This window comes from Theropithecus gelada, chromosome 20, assembly GCF_003255815.1.
Source record: "Theropithecus gelada isolate Dixy chromosome 20, Tgel_1.0, whole genome shotgun sequence".
In the NCBI taxonomy this organism is placed as follows: Eukaryota; Metazoa; Chordata; class Mammalia; order Primates; family Cercopithecidae; genus Theropithecus; species Theropithecus gelada.
The window spans coordinates 27,509,590-27,530,024 of NC_037688.1; the positions used below are offsets into that span (position 1 = coordinate 27,509,590).

At 36.0% G+C, this 20,435-nt stretch overlaps 1 protein-coding gene across 4 annotated transcripts in view; it reads left to right on the plus strand.

The window, feature by feature from the left end:
* Window positions 1-20,435, plus strand: part of NFAT5 (nuclear factor of activated T cells 5) — a 132,913-nt gene that overhangs the window by 74,185 nt on the left and 38,293 nt on the right. For 3 of the 4 annotated variants that reach the window (XM_025371415.1, XM_025371416.1, XM_025371417.1), the window contains 3 exons: window positions 9,493-10,051; window positions 16,094-16,286; window positions 18,444-18,634. In XM_025371415.1, coding sequence (XP_025227200.1) covers window positions 9,493-10,051; window positions 16,094-16,286; window positions 18,444-18,634 — 943 coding nt within the window. Of the gene's footprint in view, window positions 1-8,981; window positions 9,044-9,492; window positions 10,052-16,093; window positions 16,287-18,443; window positions 18,635-20,435 lie in introns of all 4 variants that reach the window. The other variant, XM_025371418.1, reaches the window with a different exon arrangement.

Genomic DNA, 20,435 nt, shown 5'->3' on the forward strand with positions numbered 1-20,435 from the left:
TAATGGGAGGCAAAAGGCACTTCTTACATGGTGGCAGCAAGAGAAAATGAGGAAGAAGCAAAAGTGGAAACCCCCGATAAACTCATCAGATCTTGTGAGGCTTATTAACTATCAGAAGAATAGCATGGGAAAGACCAGCAGCCATGACTCAAATACCACCTCCTGGGTCCCTCCTGCGACACATGGGAATTCTGGGAGATAAAATTCAAGTTGATATTTGGGTGGGGACACAGCTAAACCATATCAGAATCTTTGTGTATAAAAGGAACATTGATAGAGGATGATGAAATCATAGGAAGGACAGACAGTTTCTGAAGGACTGATAATTTCGTAAAGTCTGCTGTTTAAGAGTTCTTCATAGAATTTTTTAAATGAAATTATTTAAGTTGCATGGTTAATGATCAAAACTTCTGGTAGAGGCTGGGCATGGTGGCTCACACCTGTAATCCCAGCACTTTGGGAGGCTGAGGTGGATGGATCATGAGGTCAGGAGTTCAAGACCAGCCTGGCCAACATGGTGAAACCCCGGCTCTACTAATACAAAAATTAGCTGGGTGTGGTGGCGGGCACCTATAATCCCAGCTACCTGGGAGGCTGAGGCAGGAGAATCATTTGAATTTGGGAGGTAGAGGTTGCAGCGAGCTGAGATCATGCCATTGCACTCCAGCCTGGGCAACAGAGTGAGACTCTGTCTCAAAAACAAAGAAACAAACAACAAAACAAAAAACAAAAAAACTTCTGGTAGAGCAATTTATGACTTCTGGTTTTTTTGTCTAGGCAATTTATTTTGTCTGCAATTGGATCTAATGTACACTTTACTCCAGACCCAGGTCTAAAAGCTGATTAAATCAGAAGTTTTTAATGATGCTGTAAACTATTTTTTATTATTGTTTTAGTCATATTAAAAAAAAAATGTAGGGTTGGGCGCGGTGGCTCACACCTGTAATCCCAGCACTTTGGAAGGCCGAGGCGGGTGGATCACCTGAGGTGAGGAGTTCAAGACCAGCCTGGCCAACAGGGCGAAACCCCGTCTCTACTAAAAATTACAAAAAAATTAGCCAGATGTGGTGGTGAGCGCCTGTAATCCCAGTGACTCAGGAGGCTGAGGCAGGAGAATTGCTGGAACCCGGGAGGCAGAGGTTGCAGTGAGCCGAGATCACACCACTACACTCCAGTCTGGGCAACAGAGAAAGACTCGGTCTCAAAAAAAAAAAAAAAAAAAAAAAAAGCAAAAGCATTGGAGTAGAATTGGCAGAAATGCCTTTGTTTTTTAATCTAAACTATTTAAAATGTATTGTAGAGTATTGAAGTGTCCTTCAGACAACATCCCTTGGAACTGTTTTTTTCTCTCATTTTGAAGTTTAGTGATACTCTGTTTTTATCTTAAAGTGACATTTTCTTTCAGTAGTACAGTATTTGTCCCTGTCTCTCTCTCTTTTTAGCCTGTACTTTCTGGTATATTTGGCACTGTAATAAATGTAGCTGTCAGCTAGCATAATTATTCCCTTTTGTGTTTAAATTATTTGAGATAGAAGATTATATCTATGTTTTAGTCTCTTCATTCAGTTTTGACAAGTGATGCTATCCAGTAGTACTTAAATCATTGGATGATGGAAAACATCTTTTTCTTCCATTAGGAAAAAATTTTAAATAAACTTAAAAATCAAATTATTTAATGTGCATATCTAGTACATGTTTTATGCACTGTGCTTAGATCCTTTGGGTTGAATTTTTGTTTGAATAGAAAAAATTTTTGTTTGAATAGAACAAAAAATACATTTAAAACATTGCTCTAAGTTTCAGGATAAGCATTTTATTTTTCAGGGAGCACTCTTTAGTAAATGTTATATGAGTATATTAATGGTACTCTGATAAGGTAGAAATAATTATTTAAGGAGAATTCAGATTAAAAACTGGAGAGTAATTGTTTTATAATATTAGAACCCTGAGTGGCAATTTGATGGACTGGAGAAGAAAAAGATGTCTGCAATAAGTCAGTAACAAACCCTTCAGCTTCAGCAGTAGTGCTTGTTATTTTAAGAAATAGAGCCTCTATGATCAAACATATTATAGAAAGTAGCATATATCATTAAAAGTATAAATTGGTATTTTTTTAAGGGGAGTGTAAAGAAGTATGTAGGAGTCAACGTGATCTGAAAAATGAAAAGGTTATTTTGCTGCTAAAATATAGATTTTTTTGCAGAGTAAGTGCATTGCTCAGAACATATCTTCTTCCACGCTTCAAAAGAGTTTGGGTAAGGGAACAGCCTGAAAAACACCTGAAAGAGATAATTCTGGCTTATGGATTAGAGAGCATCTATAAACAGAACAAATTGGTGAATAAGAGTTAACAAAAATTTTGTCTAAGAAATTTCCCCACATGCTTTCAGAGCTTAATGATTAAATTTTTTGAAGTTTATTTTAAAACATTGCTTATTTTAACATGTAAACATATGTTGGGTGGGAAAAGTACAAATGGGAGATTGAAACTGTTTTAATCATGTAAATTAAATGATCAACCCTACAATTTTTGTTTTTTTTAATAATCTGGAATGCTTATTTTATATGCTGGGATGCTAGTTGTTTTTTCTATTAATACACTTAACTTGCATTCTAGCTTCGCCATTCAGAGACAGGCATCGTGTGGTGGGTTGTGTGACAGTGTCTATCAATAGTGAAGACAAATAGTACCAGAGACACTTAACCCATCCAATCTCACCCAGGGTATAGGTCGGTCTCGTTTTCAGACTTCTTCATAAGTCTTTCCTTCTCTCTTTCTCTCTTCCTTTCTTTCTTCCTTTCTTACTTTTTTTTTTTTTTGTTTGTTTGTTTCTAAATACTGGATTGATACTGATTGAAACTAAAACTTTTTGTAAAGTTTTAAACTTTACATTAATATTAGAAGAAGAAGAAAAGTAGAAAATGAAGGTTGGCATGTAAGGTGTTGACAAAGCAGGTTTGCAGCCACTTTGTGTGTTCTAGATATTTCAATCTCTTGGCAACATGAGTGTTGGGCTTACAATTTTTTTTTCTGAATATCTTTCTTCTTTAATCTGAAAATATGTCCTTGTATGTGGTGACTTTTATCAGATAAGAAATTCAGAATTGGTCATTGTTACCAGTAAGAAAAATATAATGCTTAAGAATAAATAACTAAGGTTGAACAATTTGTGTTTTAGATCAGAAATAGTTTCTGGCCAGGCACAGTGGTTCACGCCTGTAATCCCAGCACTATGGGAGGCTGAGGCGGGCGGATCAGCTGAGGTTAGGAATTCAAGACCAGCCTGACCAACATGGGGAAACCCTGTCTCTACTAAAAATACAGAATTAGCTGGGCGTGGTGGTGCATGCCTATAATCCCAACTACTCGGTGGCTGAGGCAGGAGAATCGCTTGAATCCAGGAGGTAGAGAGGTTGCAGTGAGCCAAAATCGTGCCATTGCATTCCAGCCAGGGCAACAAGAACGAAACTCCGTCTTAAAAAAAAAAAAGACTGGGCTCAATGGCTCACGCCTGTAATCCCAGCACTTTGGGTGGCCAAGGCGGGCAGAACACAAGGTCAGGAGTTTGAGACCAGCCTGGCCAAAATGGTGAAACCCGTCTCTGCTAAAAATGCAAAAATTAGCCAGGTGTGGTGGCGGGCCCCTGTAGTCCTAGCTACTCAGGAGGCTGAGGCAGGAGAATCGCTTGTACCTGTGAGGCAGAGGTTGCAGTGAGCTGAGATTGCGCCACTGCATTCCAGCCTGGGCAGCAGAACAAGACTCTGTCTCAAAAAAAGAGGAAATTGTTTCCAAATACTCGATTTTTAAAAAATGATTATTTTCTGAATAGTCAATAATTCCTTCTTTGTTCCACTATTTGTTCACTTAGCACACTTGCAAAATTTTATGGCCTTTTTTTAACTGGCTTTTTTAGAAAACTCAATTAATTTTGTACAGATGTTGAAAAATTATAAAATATGTACATATTCAAATGTTAGGGATCAAATTTTAATCTTAGAAGCTTGGAAGTTAAATATCATTTCTGTCATATATTTTAAATCAATGAAAGGTATTTCTTTCTTTTGAGAACTTCAGCAAATATTTCTAATTTCAAAGCTTTCTATTAAAAGTTTTGTTAGTTCCATATAAAGTATTATATCTTTTTTATGATATTTTAAGCAGTAATATATTATGGTAGTTAAAATAATTTCTGGTTGACAAATCTAGAACTGATAGTTCTTAAGTTTAAAATACAGTTTAAGCAAGGAGTATACAAAGTATACATGGGTTTCTATAAATGGTACCGTTTAAAATCTTTTTTCAGGCTGGGCATGGTGCCTCACTCCTGTAATCCCAGGACTTTGGGAGGCTGAGGTGGGAGGATTGCTTGAGCCTAGGAGTTCAAAACCAGCCTGGGCAACATGGTGAAACCCTATCTCTACAAAAAATACAAAAATTAGCCAGGTATGGTGGCGCACACCTGCAGTCCTAGCTCTTCAGTAGGCTGAGGTGGAATGATCGCTTGAGCCCAGGAGGTTGAGGCTGCAGTGAGTTGTGATTGTGCCCCTGCACTCCAGCCTGGGCAACAGAGCAAGGCTGTCTCAACAAAGAAAAAAAAAAGAAAACAAAATAAAGAAAATCCTTTTTCATCTGTTATTAAATTACAGATTCTGTGATATCCATATTCCATGTAGATATTATTTAATATCTGCCAGTCTTTAAATCTCAACTATTTTTGAGTATTTATAGTTTCCATCAATTCTTAAAAGAAGCCATATACACAATTCAAGTTCACCATCATTACTGGCATTTGGTCTGATAATTGGCTACTGCTAATAGTGGCATATAGACTTAAATACAGGATACTTTACATATGACACTTACCTTCCTCTTTCAAATTATGAAATTATTCTATTTTAAATAATCTGACATTATAAATTTATATGAGTAAATTATAGAATGGTCTATTAATTTTTCCTTTAGTTTGTTGTGTTTTCTGTGGTCACAGAAAATGCTTTAGAAAAAGTAAAATTATTCTAACCCAGGTGCGGTGGCTCACACCTGTGATCCCAGCACTTTGGGAGGCTGAGGTGGGCGGAACACAAGGTCAGGAGTTCAAGACCAGCCTAGCCAATATGGTGAAACCCTGTCTCTACTAAAAATACAAAAATTAGCTGGGCGTGGTGGCGGGCGCCTGTAGTCCCAGCTACTCAGGAGACTGAGGCAGGAGAATTGTTTGAACCCGGGAGGCGGAGGTTGCGGTGAGCCAAGATAGTGCCATTGCACTCCAGCCTCAACAGAGCAAGACTGTGTCTCAAAAAAAAAAAAAGAAGAAAAAAGAAAAGTATTCTATATAAGTTAGACTATAGGTTCAAAGATAATTCCTTCATAAAAGAAAAAAAATCAATAAAATTTATTCATATGGCCATGCACCATGGCTCAAACCTGTAATCTCAGCACTTCAGGAGGCCGAGGTGGGCAGATGACTTGAGGTCAGGAGTTCGAGACCACCCTGGCCAACATGATGAAACCCCATCTCTACTAAAATATAAAAATTAGCTGGGCGTGGTGGTGGGCACTTGTAATCCCAGCTACTCAGGAGGCTAAGGTGGGAGAATCACTTGAAACCTGGGAGGTGGAAGTTCCAGTGAGCCGAGATCGTGCCACTGCACTCCAACCTGGGCAACAGAGCGAGAGTCCCTCTCAAAAAAAAAAAAGAATACATAGACAGGTCAGAATTGCACTCACACTTTAGTTCTATAGAATATCAAGCTGTTTTTTTGATATTTTATTTAGTAATGCAGTGACTGAAAGGTCTTTATAGATGTATTAAGTACATTTACAATATTCCCAGGAGGATTTGTTAGCACTTTTCTGAGAATGCTTGGAAATGACTAATTAGCATTAGAAATTTAAAATGTTCAGATATCGTTATTTTATGTATTTATATTAGGATATTAAGGATTTTTTCATGTTAAATTTATGGATATAGAAGTAGGTAATTTGGCTTATTTATAATTTAAAGAAATAAAATTACTAGAGTACTCTTGGTAGAGATATCAAATGGTTACCCCTAGACTCTTAGTATTTTCCCTGTATCAAATAATGCTATCGTAGTAATATATATCTAAGTACTTTGAGTAGTAAATTCTTTTATTCTTCAACCTACATTTATTTGCCAGCTTAAATTTAATGTAACTCAAAATACATACCAAATTTTTGGCTTCCCATAAATCAATTTAATAAATTTGAATTTTATTACAATGTGGGCACTGTGAATAGGTGTTGGGAGGATCTAAGATGAGAAACATATTGTCAATGCTTTCAAGGTGCTCACAGTTCTTACCCTCCACTTTACTACCTCACCTGGCATTATTAATTAATGCACTCAGATCTCTTGCTAACCAGAATGTAATGTTTTGATATGAAAGATTTTATACATCATTATCATCATCAGAGTATCAGTAGTACCATTGTAAAGAATTTTAGGCTGGGTGTGGTGGCTCATCCTTGTAATCCCAATACTTTGGGAGGCCAAAGCTGGAGGATTGCTTGAGCCCAAGAATTTGAGACCAGCCTGGGCAGCATGACAAAACCTTGTCTCTACAAATATTTTAAAAAGTAGCCATGCATGGTGTTGTGTGCCTGTAGTCTCAGTTACTTTGGAAGCTGAGGCAGGAGGATTGCTTGAGCTCAGGAGGTCAAGGCTGCAGTGAGCCATGATCATGCCACTGCACTGTAACCTGGGCAACAGAGCGAGACCCTGCCTTTAACAAAAAGGTTTTGTAGTTTTAAAAAAAATTATTTCATTTGTCTTGAAAAGAGTGGAATCTTTGCAATTGAGGTACACTTTAAAAAGTAATTTTCAGTTAAAAGATGCTTACCGTTCTCTTCTGACAGAGTTAATATTTTCAGTGTCATAATTTTGTGCTTTTTCTTTAATAAGTATACCCAGGATCAATCTGGCAGTTGTGCACACATAATCGTGTGTTAGCTGTCCATGGAAAATATGTAGAATATTTAAATTTATGTAGGATATGGTATCACAGTTTGGCATACTTATCCCAGAACACACACTTATGTATGACTGTTAAATCAGTTGGGTTTTATAATCATTACGGTTTTGATATTTGATAAGATTTGCAATATAAATTTTTTTACCTCAGAGAACAAGACAAGGTTATATTGTGCATATTAAATTCATAATACCATATAACTTGCTTTTGGGTTCATGATTGCTTTTCACCTGTACTTTCCATCTGTCATGAACAGGGATCCCTGAGATGTTCATACTCTACATTCTCATGTGCATGATCCTTAGATTTAAAAAGGGTGAGTGGGAGAAAGCTGCTTTATAGAAATATAAGTTCACAGCATTCATGTTTTGTGTGTTCCACTGCAAATATTGCATGCTGCATACTTGTATGCTGCATACTTGTATTTCTCTGAAAATGAAGAACGTAGGCTCATAAGTACACAAAAAATTAGTTTTGTTTTTGCCAATAGTTGGAACAGACAGAGGAATGTTAGATGTAATACCTTTTCTATTTTTTCTAAAATGAATTCTGTAGTATTTTTCAAAAGACAGGGAAAAAAATTATATTTAAACTCAAAGTGGCTACAAATCAGCTCCTAAACTGTCACTGACATTAGCGTATAGATTTTGTAGTTTTTACAAACCTTTTAAAATATTTATTTACTAAGAAAACATTGCATTAATGCATGATACAAAATTGATAAGTTTTCCTTTAAATTGGAATGCAGTTTAAAGTGACTGAATTTTCCAATTTCAGCTACTGCATTTGACAAGGATACATACTGGAAAATGGAACTGGTATCATCTAATTTCTTTAGGCTCCTTCCCTTACAGTAGTTGGGAAAAATCTTTCCATGTGGCATTATGTAGATCATATTCTTGATGACTAATATTAATTACTGTGCTCTTTAGCCTTGACAGCAATGAAGAATTCTGGGTGGATATAGTTCATTCAGATAATTTAGGTGTATTTTAAATACATGTTTTCAATTAAAAAAACAGATCTTTGGCACTTGGCTTTTAATTATGTAAAGATTGACATTCTTACATTTTGCTCTTTATATTACAATTCATGTGTATGTTGCAGTTCCAATAACTGCACATCACAGTTTTATTATACACTTTAAAACAGTGGCATACTTGATCATAGATACAAATTAATTTTAGATTGAAACATATCTTTGTCTGTCACGTTACCTATTTTTATTTTTGTGTGTGTATATGATGACAAACCTTTCCATATTGTAAACAAGATAAAATGATATCTAAAATGTTAGTCATGACAACTTCCAACCTTAGCAATCAATGCACCTCTGAGGTTATGCTGTTAAGGGCTAAAGTAGTAGTATTTTCAGTGAGCTCTTCTGCCAGTTGCCACACATGCTGAAAAGATCTACTTAAATATTTCTTGCTAAGCATAATAGATGAATAGTTTTATAAAAAAATTAATTCTGATGCTCTCCAGAGATTTTTATGCTTAACTATTTTCTGTTAGACTTAAGCCAGTAAAATTTACCATTGTTCTTATATTGGAAAATTCCCTTATTAGTCACAACAACCAGGCCCTTTAAAAAGAGAGAAAATAAACAGCTCTAACCAATTGTCAAGCATATAATCAAGTACTTTATAAGAGAAATCCATCCATTAATCAGTTCTTCCTTTGCTTTTCATTATGTCATAAAGGATGGATTTATTTTAGAGCTTATGGTTTTGAACTACCACTTCCAGCTTCTGGAGACCCAATGATTAACTTGTCTATCTTCTACAACCCAGAATGTTCCAAATCAAACCTTTTTCATCTTGATTCTCCTAGATTTTACAACAAATCATAGTGACAATACCAGTTCCATTTTGCCTCCAATTCAGTTGATTATATATTTTTTCTATTTATTTCTCATTTTATAATTGATATCTGGAATAATCAGCAGCTCTTTTCTCATTTATTTTCTCATATTTTTATTCCAGGATTTGCCTCTGAAGCAGGGAGTGTCTGCATTAAAAATGACCTGTAGTTCTCTGCTTCATAGGTTAGAAACTTATTTTAATATTTTGTGGCTAAGCACAGTCCCACTTTTCAAATTCTATAATGAATTATTTAATTGGCATTGAATGTGGACCACAAGCATATATTTCATATTGGGGTTTTCTTTATTACTTTAAATGATTAAAATTCAATAGAATGTCCAGCTGAGGCAATAAAAGCTTTATTTTTGCTTTACAGCTTAAAACATTAAATGAGATTTAAAAAATCTATTGATTGTAACACAAGTAAAATAATGCTATTTGGGCATTTTTTAAAATTGCATTTCTTAGGCCTTATATTGCTTGAAGCATTTGTATTCTAAAACGTAACCAAATTCTGACTATTCATTTTGGGGAAAAACAATCAGTTCACAAATCACATTTTCAATGGGACTGCTAGCCAGCATAGGTGAAAACATGTATAGTGTATTTACTCTTGAATTGTACACTGCAGATGCTTCTTCAGCTCCCTCCTCTTCCTCCATGGGCGGTGCTTGCAGCTCCTTTACCACCTCTTCCAGCCCTACCATTTATTCTACCTCAGTCACCGACAGCAAGGCTATGCAAGTGGAGAGCTGCTCCTCAGCCGTGGGGGTAAGTAACAGAGGGGTAAGTGAAAAGCAGTTAACCAGTAACACAGTTCAGCAGCATCCATCAACACCGAAGAGGCACACAGTCTTGTACATCTCACCACCACCTGAGGACTTGCTGGATAACAGTCGGATGTCCTGCCAGGATGAGGGGTGTGGATTGGAATCTGAGCAGAGCTGCAGTATGTGGATGGAGGATTCCCCCTCCAACTTCAGTAACATGAGCACCAGTTCCTACAATGATAACACTGAGGTACCTCGTAAATCACGAAAACGAAATCCAAAGCAGAGGCCGGGGGTCAAACGACGAGATTGTGAAGAATCTAATATGGATATATTTGATGCCGACAGTGCCAAAGCACCTCACTATGTGCTTTCTCAGCTTACCACGGACAACAAAGGCAACTCAAAAGCGGGAAATGGGTTGGTATTCACATTTTTTAAAATTCTATCACCATTATGCAAAACAAACAAACAAAAAAACATTCCCAATTTTTCCTAATTGCTCAGCTCAAGTTTGCATATAAAGCAACAGTGCTAATTTTATCATTGAAATACCTGAAAATTTTAACTTAAAATTACCAACTTTTACTAGCTAGAAAATAAAATAATCATAGATTCTAGCAATAGATATCTTATTACCAGTATAGTTAGGTAGTAGAAAATGAAAATAATCTGTTTTGAAATAACTTAAATTTCAAATGAATTTATATTTTAAAAGGACTTGAAAATATTTTTACTCAGCCAGGCGTGGTGGCTCACGCCTGTAATCCCAGCACTTTGGGAGGCCCAGGCAGGCGGATCACCTGAGGTCAAGAGTTCGAGACCAGCCTGACCAACATGGTGAAACCCCATCTCTACTAAAAATACAAAAAAAATTAGCTGGGCATTGTGGCACATGCCTGTAACCCTAGCTACTCGGGAGGCTGAGGCAGAAGAATCGCTTGAACCTGGGAGGTGGAGGCTGCAGTGAGCCGAGATCATGCCACTGCACTCCAGCCTGGGCGACAAGAGCGAAACTCCATCTCAAAAAAAAAGGAAAAAAAAAAATGTATGTCTCTCTATATATATTTCCTCATAGAAATAACTAGCAATGTAACGACTCTATCAAAAACAACTCAGTCACTAAGAGCTGTGTTCTCTTTCACATTGTGTCCTCATATGGTTTACATTTTTTAGAAGATTTTAGACTTAAATTTTTTTCTCTTTAATTGATGAAAACAAGAAAAAACTAAATTGATAGTTTGATTCTCATCATTTAGATTCATGTATCATAAGCTTTTTTCCTTTGATACTAATACACTGATTGTGCAGATTCAATATATTTTTTAAATCACTCATTTTTTTTCTGTGATTCTGGGTTACTTCTTTAGAGGGTGATGAAACAGGATCATGGTACATGTTCGAGTTTTCTTTCATCTCTGTCAGTCACACTACCCACTAATATAGTTCAATAGCTATGTTACAGAATATTCACTGCTATAATGCAGACTAGTATGACTTATTTTTAATTCCTTTAGTAATTTTATTGTAATATTTAATTGCTAGACTTTTAAATTAGATTTTTCTATAGTACATTCAAAATAATTTGTTAAAATTTAACTCGCTAGGACCCAGGATCTCCTACAATTTCAGTTTTACACAAAAAGTGGTCAGGAAGCTTTAGATTGGTTTACTACTTGATGACATCACTAATCTTTTTTCAGTTAAAAATCCAGTTGAATATTATAGAGAATATTCTTAATGTATATTAAACTTGCCCTTAAGCACTCCCTCAGTACGTTTTAAAAAGTAATATCTACCCTTTAAGCAATAATTACTCTACACTGCTTCTTTACCTCCTTTGGGGTGATGTAGTTAAATGAAAATGAATATTTAAATGCTTTTCAGTTTTAGAAAGTCCAGATTAGTAAATTACCTAAAAGAAAACAAGATATACTCTTTCCTAAAATGTTGCCATTTAATAAAGTCAAGAATTTCAGAACATAATATTTGTAGAACTATTACTTATAAAATAAGGCTCTGAAATGTAATGAATACAGGAGGTAAATACTTAAAAGTAACTGTGATAGTAGCACAGATCTAAAAGGCTCATGAATATCATTTAATTATGTATGTGTGTTTATTTATGCTTTAGTGGAGAAAGTCTTTAATATAAAGTTGTGGAAGATAAATTTTCATTTTTATATCAAAATGAATGTTGAAGGTTCAAATTTAGAGCAAATAGAATTTTTACTTATGACTAATAAACACAGTGATTTGCAGTTGCTAATTAAATATCTTGACCTTCATCTTTTCTGCTTCTACGTTTGTATGATAGCTGTATCTTAGAAATGATTAGAGGTTACCCAGGGAAAGTATAATTGGTCAAGACAGTCTCTTTCATGAAATAATTCATGGAGCAGAAACTCCATCAAGCAGAAGAAGTGTCCAGCTTCTTAGGTAATTAAAAAAAATTTAAAATTAGTATATGGAAATGATGGAAGAAGTTTAAAATTGGAATTTATAACAACTATATTGAGGAAAGGATGAAATCATACCTGAATATATAGAAAAATAGGCCTTAAAAATAATTTTTCAGAGCATGTCAAGCTAAAAGCCTGTATTCTTCAACAGTGAAAAAAATCTTAAAATGTTTTGAGAGATAAGAATATAGCCTTAGATCTAATGTGCCATAAAATTACAATTTATATCATACTAAGTATTTAGAAAATGTACTTTAAAATATATACAGCAGTTTATTGATCTTCAAGATACCACATAGAAATCTGATAGCTTGTAGATGAAAATAGCATTTTTATATGACTAAAATGTTAGAGTCTAATAAGAGAATAAAACTTGGCTGGGCGCAATGGCTCACGCCTGTAATCCCAGCACTTTGGGAGGCTTAGGCAGGCGGATCACCTGAGGTTGGGAGTTCGAGACCCACCTGACCAATATGTAGAAACTCCGTCTCTACTAAAAATACAAAATTAGCCGGGCATGGTGGTGCATGCCTGTAATCCCAGCTACTCGGGAGGCTGAGGCAGGAGAATCACTTGAACCCGGGAGGCAGAGGTTATGGTGAGCCGAGATCACGCCATTGCACTCCAACCTGGGCAACAAGAGCGAAACTCCATCTCAAAAAAAAAAAAAAAAAAAAAAAAAAAAAAGAATAAAACCATTTTTTTTTTTTAACAAAAAAGCTTAGTATTTGAATATTCATAGCCATATCATTCTTAAATTTTTCAACTAAATGTCCTGAGAATCAGTTGCCCCATGTCTCTTCTAGATATTTCTATAAGGTAAGATATGATGTCATCTGGATGTGAAACCTATTTTAGGCTTTTTGTAGTGAAAATTATTTTTTTTGACATAGGCCACCAGAAGGATTATGCAGCACACATAAATTAGAATGTCATTTTAAGACTTGTGAATAGAATATGCCATGATGGTGGATTTTCCTTTTTGGATTTTACATGGTAAAATCCCATGTAACTGACTGCTACTTTATTTTTTCTTAAGCCATCATGCCTTAAAAATTAGTAACTTGACTACGTTTCTAAGTGTTAGTGGATGTTTTCATGATTTTACATGTCTATACATCTCAATATGTATGTATTCCATTTTTACATTTTAGAAAATAAAGATAGTTTTAAGGAATTCTAAAGTACCATTTTAGAAATTGCTTAATTACATATGATATTCTTTTTTAAGCCATAATGTGTATACTTACTCAATAGTCTTCATCCCAAGTAAGATCATTTGTTTTGCTAGACGAGTAAAACTCATTTTCATTTATTTGCCCTTATAAATATTAGCTTGACTAGCGTGAGTATAAAAACATGTCTTGCCAAGTTAATATGCTGTATGAATTTTCCTTATATTTCAAACTAAAATTTTCCCTTTTCTATTATAAAATTAATAGATATGAATTACAAGTATTTGAAAAATACAAGAAAACCCCATAATCTAGTCACTCAGTAAACCTGCTATTATCGTTTTGCAGTATTTTTTTTCATCTCTTTGTATGTGTATCTGGGGGATATTTCTACATCGTTTCAATAAATGAATATTTTTACTTTAAGATTAGTATAAAACAAAATATAGACTTTCATGTGTGAGGAACTGCACACTAGTTAGACCAAATGTTTGAATCTGTACCCAGAATGATGAAAAGAACAACAGGGTTTATTGCCCATTGTTCCAGCTTCAACTTGATACTTATGTTCATAGAATTTATTCTTCCAGGGCCTTTTAAATGACTTGCACAAGTAATCTTTGACCTACTTAAGTCAAACTTGCACGAAGGGCATTCCTTGTCCATTTAGGACCTTTCTCATCTTAGGTCTTTCTCATCTTAATATTACAGAAGCTCCTTTATCTCTCTGCTTTCCTTTCTTTGTCCCTTTCTTCTTCTTATTTGCCTTCATCAACAAAGATTTCTTCAGCACCTGTTATGTTTCAGGAACTGTATCAGGTTCAGGGAATATGAAGATGATTAAGCATAGTATTGCGCCTTGAGAACTCTTCCTCTTATCTATCAGTCTTACTGAATTCCTGTGCTAGTTTCAGTCCTTCTTTGTTCCATTCTTTTGCCCCTTTCTTAGCCAACAATTCAACCTAGTCCCCATTTCCATTGAAGATAGTGCCTTTCTCACTTTGTTCTTGATGATTGAGGCAACAACTTGGTTACAGCTAGAGGGGTAAACATTAGAGCCAGGTTTAAGCCTGCTTAGCTCCTCTGTGTTTGAAGTCATAATATTCCTACTGGGATCTGGTTGCTTTTAGAGGAGATTTTTCTTCACAGTCATCTGGCTCCTGGATCTTTGATGTGAGTCAAAACTTAGGACTAGGAGGGTCACAGAGAAAGCTGTGACCCTGACTTTATTTACAAACATAGGTGAATTTTGTTTTTTTGTTGTTTTTTTGTTTTTTGAGATGGAGTTTTGCTCTTGTTGACCAGGCTGGAGTACAATGGCACAATCTGGGCTCCCTGCAACCTGCACCTCCTGGGTTCAAGTGATTCTCCTGCCTCAACCTCCAGAGTAGATGGGATTACAGGCATCTGCCACTGGCTAATTTTTTGTAGTTTTAGTAGAGATGGGGTTTCACCATGTTGGCCAGGGTGGTCTCGAACTCCTGACCTCAGGTGATCTACCTGCCTTGGCCTCCCAAAGTGCTGGAATTACAGGTGTGAGCCACCACTCCGTTGCTCAGAAGGAAAGATAACTAGCAATATTGTTTTTACTTATTTTTATTATGTATTTGCAGTGCTTCAACTATTTTACAGATTAAATGTGTTTGCCTGAAGTCATAACCACCATTTGGGATACTGTTTTCCTTTGAACATATATTCCACATAGCAAATGCATTATAAATAAATGTTAAAAGCATAACTAAAAACAATAAGGGCTAGGCGCAGTGGCTCACGCTTGTAATCCCAGTACTTTGGGAGGCCAAGGTGGGCAGATCACCTGAGGTCAGGAGTTCAAGACCAGCCTGGACAACATGGTGAAACCCCATCTCTAATAAAAATATAAAAACAGGTGTGGTGGCACACGCCTGTAATCCCAGCTACTTGGGAGGCTGAGGCAGGAGAATCACTTGAACCCAGGAAGCAGAGGTTACAGTGAGCTGAGATTGTGCCACTGTACTCCAGCCTGGGTGACAGAGTAAAACTCCGTCTCAAAAAATAAAAAAAAAGGTAGAATGCTAGTGCTGTCAAGCCCAGATTGTAAAATTTTTATTGAGAGCTTTAATTACTTAACTAATCACAAATAAAAATAATCTGAAAAATCACACTTCTAGAAAAGATTATTTAGAGTAAAGCTAATTTCCCCATAAAAATTGAATCACTAATTTTTTATATAATTTCTTCAGTTTGATTTACTGAGAAGGAAACCCAAAAGAATAAGCTACATATACCTTCATTTGGTTTGTAGGCCATTTTGTATGGGGGTATGTAGGGTTTTTGGGGGTTTGATTTTTGCTTTTGCTACCCTCACTTTTTTCTTTTACTTTGCAATTAAAAAATAACAGTAGTTAATCTTATAGCTTTATATAAAATTTAGAATTTATATATGGAATGCATACATGGAATTTTTAAATCTTATTTTGACTGAAGTACAGTGTGAAAGGTTATAGTGACATTAACTATTCTTTTGTATTAGTTTCAGTTTATTGCAGTCAATCTTCCTCCCTTCCTCCTACCACTCATATACGTTCATTTTCTTTTCTGTCAAACGTACTTTCTTTTATTTTTGCATCATATAGTAAACTTTTTTACAAAATCTTTTTAAAGATACTTTGCTCATGTATCTTCCCTTAGGCCATATTTTATTTTGCCAGCAAGCTAAATAGTTGTTTTTACTATTATTGCCAGTTCTGTTTCTTCCTTTGTCTTAGATGGCTGCTTTTTTTTTTTTTTTTTTAATCAAAAAACTCTTTTTGATACTTTCTCCATGTTGTGCTCTGATTTCTCAGAACATTGGAAAACCAAAAAGGAACTGGAGTAAAGAAGAGCCCTATGTTGTGTGGACAATATCCTGTTAAAAGTGAGGGAAAGGAGCTGAAGATAGTTGTGCAACCTGAGACACAGCATCGAGCTCGGTACCTGACTGAGGGCAGCCGCGGCTCAGTAAAAGATAGAACACAGCAAGGCTTTCCTACAGTAAAGGTATTTACTTTATTTTCATTTGAATTTTAGTTAAAATGTAAAGGGGAATATGTCCTGAAAAGTAAAATATTTTCAAATCTTGAATTTTCTTCCCTCATATTTGATATTTGAATTAGATTCATCTCAAACTTTATATTTGGAAAGAATTTTTGTTGTTGTTTTGAGACAGTCTCACTCTGTCACCCAGGCTGGAGTGCAGTGGTGCAATCTCAGCTCACTGCAGCCTCTGTCCCCCGGTGCAAGTAATCATGCCTCAGCCACCTGAGTAGCTGGGACCCACAGGTGTGTGCCACCAGGCCCAGCTAATTTTTGTATTTTTAGTAGAGTCTGGGTTTCACCATGTTGGTGAGACTGGTCTCGAACTCCTGATCTCAAGTGATCCTCCCACCTTGGAGGAAGAAATATTAAAGTGAATTCAAAGAAATATAGTAGAAATTACTGAGAACTTTGAAAATAAGGTTTTTGAGATGGTTAAGTAATCAAGACTATTGGACTGAGAAAAGAATTGATTAATACTTAAGGCTTTGGTTTAAGAAATGGGATATTATTTGCATCCACTCAAGTACAGGGGGAAAGAAGGAAATGAGGGAAAAAAAAAGAAATGGGATATCAATTGAGTCTTAATTTTTTTAAAAGTTGAGACTAAAAGTTAAAAGGGACTTAACACCTAGGATATCTTGTTATAAAGAATATTTGTCTTTGAAGACAAACCTCAAAAAAATGGGAGAATGGGGAGAAGACTTAACAAGTGTCCCTACCCCTTGCAAAAGACTAAATAGGGAGGAATTTTGGCTAGTCACATGGTAGATTCTTATTAAATACAATTTGTATAAATATATTACTTAAACAGTATTTTAAGTTAGGAGTAGAGGTGGACTGCCTTTCATTTTATACTTGAATGAAATTATGATTGAAACTCTCTGGATCAATCAGGAAACGTGTCTGCCACCATTTATAAGGTTGGTTAATAGTCATGTGTACAGTATCAAGCCTACCCTTCTTCACTACTTACTGCCTTAACCCACACCCAATCCTTCAAACCCAGGACAGGTAACAGGCAAGTGAGAAATTTATGTTATGCTTTGTGTAAATATTTGTCTAGCCAGATATTTTGGTAGTTTGGTCATTACGTTTAACCTAATTGCCCTGACTTTATGTTTTGTCTAGTTAGAAGTATTGTTAGATTAATTGCTTAACTATGATAGGGAATGAATTGACCTTAAAAATTTGTTTAGTCATTCATTCAACAAATACTGCACTCTTCCATGTGCCAGGCACTGTTCTAGGTTCTGCTGACCAGCAATTTGACTGGGGTTTGCTTATTTTCCTCATTATGATACCATTTTGTAGAGATACAGCTGTAAGGCATGTGTGAATTTTTTAAGCACTTTGTTTGGCATGCATTGTACAATTTACTTTGTGATTTTCTGCATTCTATATTAGCGGCTTCAATGTTTAACTATAAGCCTTATCAAGAATCAGGATTGGAAACATTTGTTCCCAAATGCTATTTTAAATATTTATTTATTTTTCAGCATACAAATTATAATTTAATTTATGAAGGCTTGCTAGAGACCTGTAATGAGCCATAGATCCCTGTTTGAACTAGCAATCTCTCAGACCATAATGTTTTATCCCAGGATTTAATGATGTTATATGTATGTATCTAGTCCATGAAAATCAGCTTCATTTCCTTGTTATTCATATAGCTGCACTCATACTTTTCTACTCAAGTAGCTTTAGTAGAATAAAAATACGGTATATGTACTCTCATTTGATGATGATGATGATGCCACTAACAGTTTCGTGAGTTTTTCCATTGTTATGGTGGTAGGTCCTGAGCAACCCAAATGCTACCTAAAGTACTGTGTATTCATTCTCATCTGCTTGTACAAATAAATTATAAATGGTAATTTATCATCTAACATCTACATTTATAATTTAAGTATGGTTATTACAGAATTAAAACTATGACTTATTTCAGGAATTTAGCCAACTCTTTTATGAAAATGTTTTACCTCTGTTTTTCTTGAAGATTTAAATATTTTTAAATGTAATTCAGTTACAAGTATAGGATTTGGTCTTAAATATTTGATTTTATAATTAGATTATTTGAAATGCTAATTAGTGTTTCTGTTGCATGTTTTCTTGTTTCAGCTGGAAGGCCATAATGAACCTGTAGTGTTGCAAGTGTTTGTGGGCAACGACTCTGGACGAGTGAAACCACATGGATTTTATCAGGCCTGCAGGGTAACTGGACGAAATACAACTCCTTGCAAAGAAGTGGACATTGAAGGCACTACTGTTATAGAAGTCGGCCTTGATCCTAGCAACAACATGACACTGGCGTAAGTACTTAGTAAGAATTTTTCATTATATATTACACTCTTGTGTTAGGCAGGAGAATTGTTCAGTTTCTAACGTACAGAAGATTTTGAGTATTTTATTAAAATGTTTTAAATATTATGAATAAAAAAAGACACTACTTCCGAATGGTTGTGGGTTAAAATTAACTCTTTTACCCTTTGCTAAAGAATTCCTATGGTTGGACCAGGTGCAGTGGCTCATGCCTGTAATCCCAGCACTTTTGGAGTGACGCTGGTGGATCACCTGAGGTCAGGAGTTAGAGACCAGCCTGGCCAACATGGCGAAACCCTGTCTCTACTGAAAGTACAAAAATTAGCTGGGCGTAGTGACACATGCCTGTAATCCCAGCTACTTGGGAGGCTGAGGCAGGAGAATCACTTGAACCCAGGAGGTGGAGTTTGCAGTGAGCCGAAATTGTGCCACTGCCCTCCAAGCTAGGCAACAAAGTGAAACTTCGTCTCAAAAAAAAAAAAAAGAATTCCCACAGTAAAGGCAGGGATATTAAAGCCAAGTTGAAAGCTGGCCAAAGACTTACTTTTTTGGGTTTATAATAGTAACATTGAAAATGAAAACTACGATTTGATTTGTTTTCCTGAATTCCACCTTCTTAATGTTTGCTTTAGAAACTTTTTTTTTTTTTTTTTTGAGACAGAGTCTCCATCTATCACCCTGGCTGGAGTGCAGTGGTGCTATCTCGGTTCACTGCAACCTTTGCCTCCCAGGTTCAAGTGATTCTCCCTACCTCAGCCTCTCAAGTAGCTGGGATTACAGGCACCTGCCACCGCCCCGCCGGATAATTTTTGTATTTTTAGTAGAGTCAGGGTTTCACCATCTTGGCCAGGCTGGTCTCCAACTCCTGACCTCAGGTAATCCACCCACCTTGACCTCCCAAAGTGCTGGGATTACAGGCGTGAGCCACTGCACCCGGCCAAGAAACTGTTCAGCAGAGGCTATGAAGTGCCTTATTCCACCTTGATGTGAAACGCGTATTGCTGGTTTAAATTCACCATAGGTTGTTATTTTCCTGTATTTAAAAAATATATATCTTTAGATTTAGATTATGTGTTTTTCATCTTGTACATTTAAGTTTTAAAAATTATTTTTCCTTAAGCCTTGCGTAAAGGACCTTACTGAACCATAACAGCAGGAAATATATTTGTATGGGGTAGACCTATGTTGTAATTATTTGTGTATTGGATAGTTGCTAAAGACTTTACTTGGTTTTCAGTTTCTTTTTGAAAGCCATTTTAAATAGACTGGTAAAAGGTTAGTTGGAAAAAAGACATTTTGAGAAATATTTTGTAAATTTTTTTTTTTGGAGAGGGAGTTGTGCTTTGTTGCTCAAGCAATGTAGTGGCACGATCTCAGCTCACTGCAACCTCCACCTCCTGGGTTCAAGCGATTCTCCTCCCTCAGCCTCCCGAGTAGCTGGGATTACAGGCGCCCACCACCATACCTGGCTAATTTTTGTATTTTAGTAGAGATGGGGTTTCACTACGTAGGTCAAGCTGGTCTCGAACTCCTGACCTCAAATCATCCACCCACCTCAGGCTCCCAAAGTGCTGGGATTACAGGTGTGAGCCACCGCGCCTGGCCTCATTAATATTTTTTAACTTGTAACTTTTGAAAATTATTTTTTTAAAAAAAGGGGGCTGGACACAGTGGCTCACGCCTGTAATCCGAGCACTTTGGGAGGCCAAGGTGGGTGGATCATGAGGTCAGGAGTTCAAGACCAGCCTGGCCAAGATGGTGAAACCCTGTCTCTATTAAAAATACAAAAAA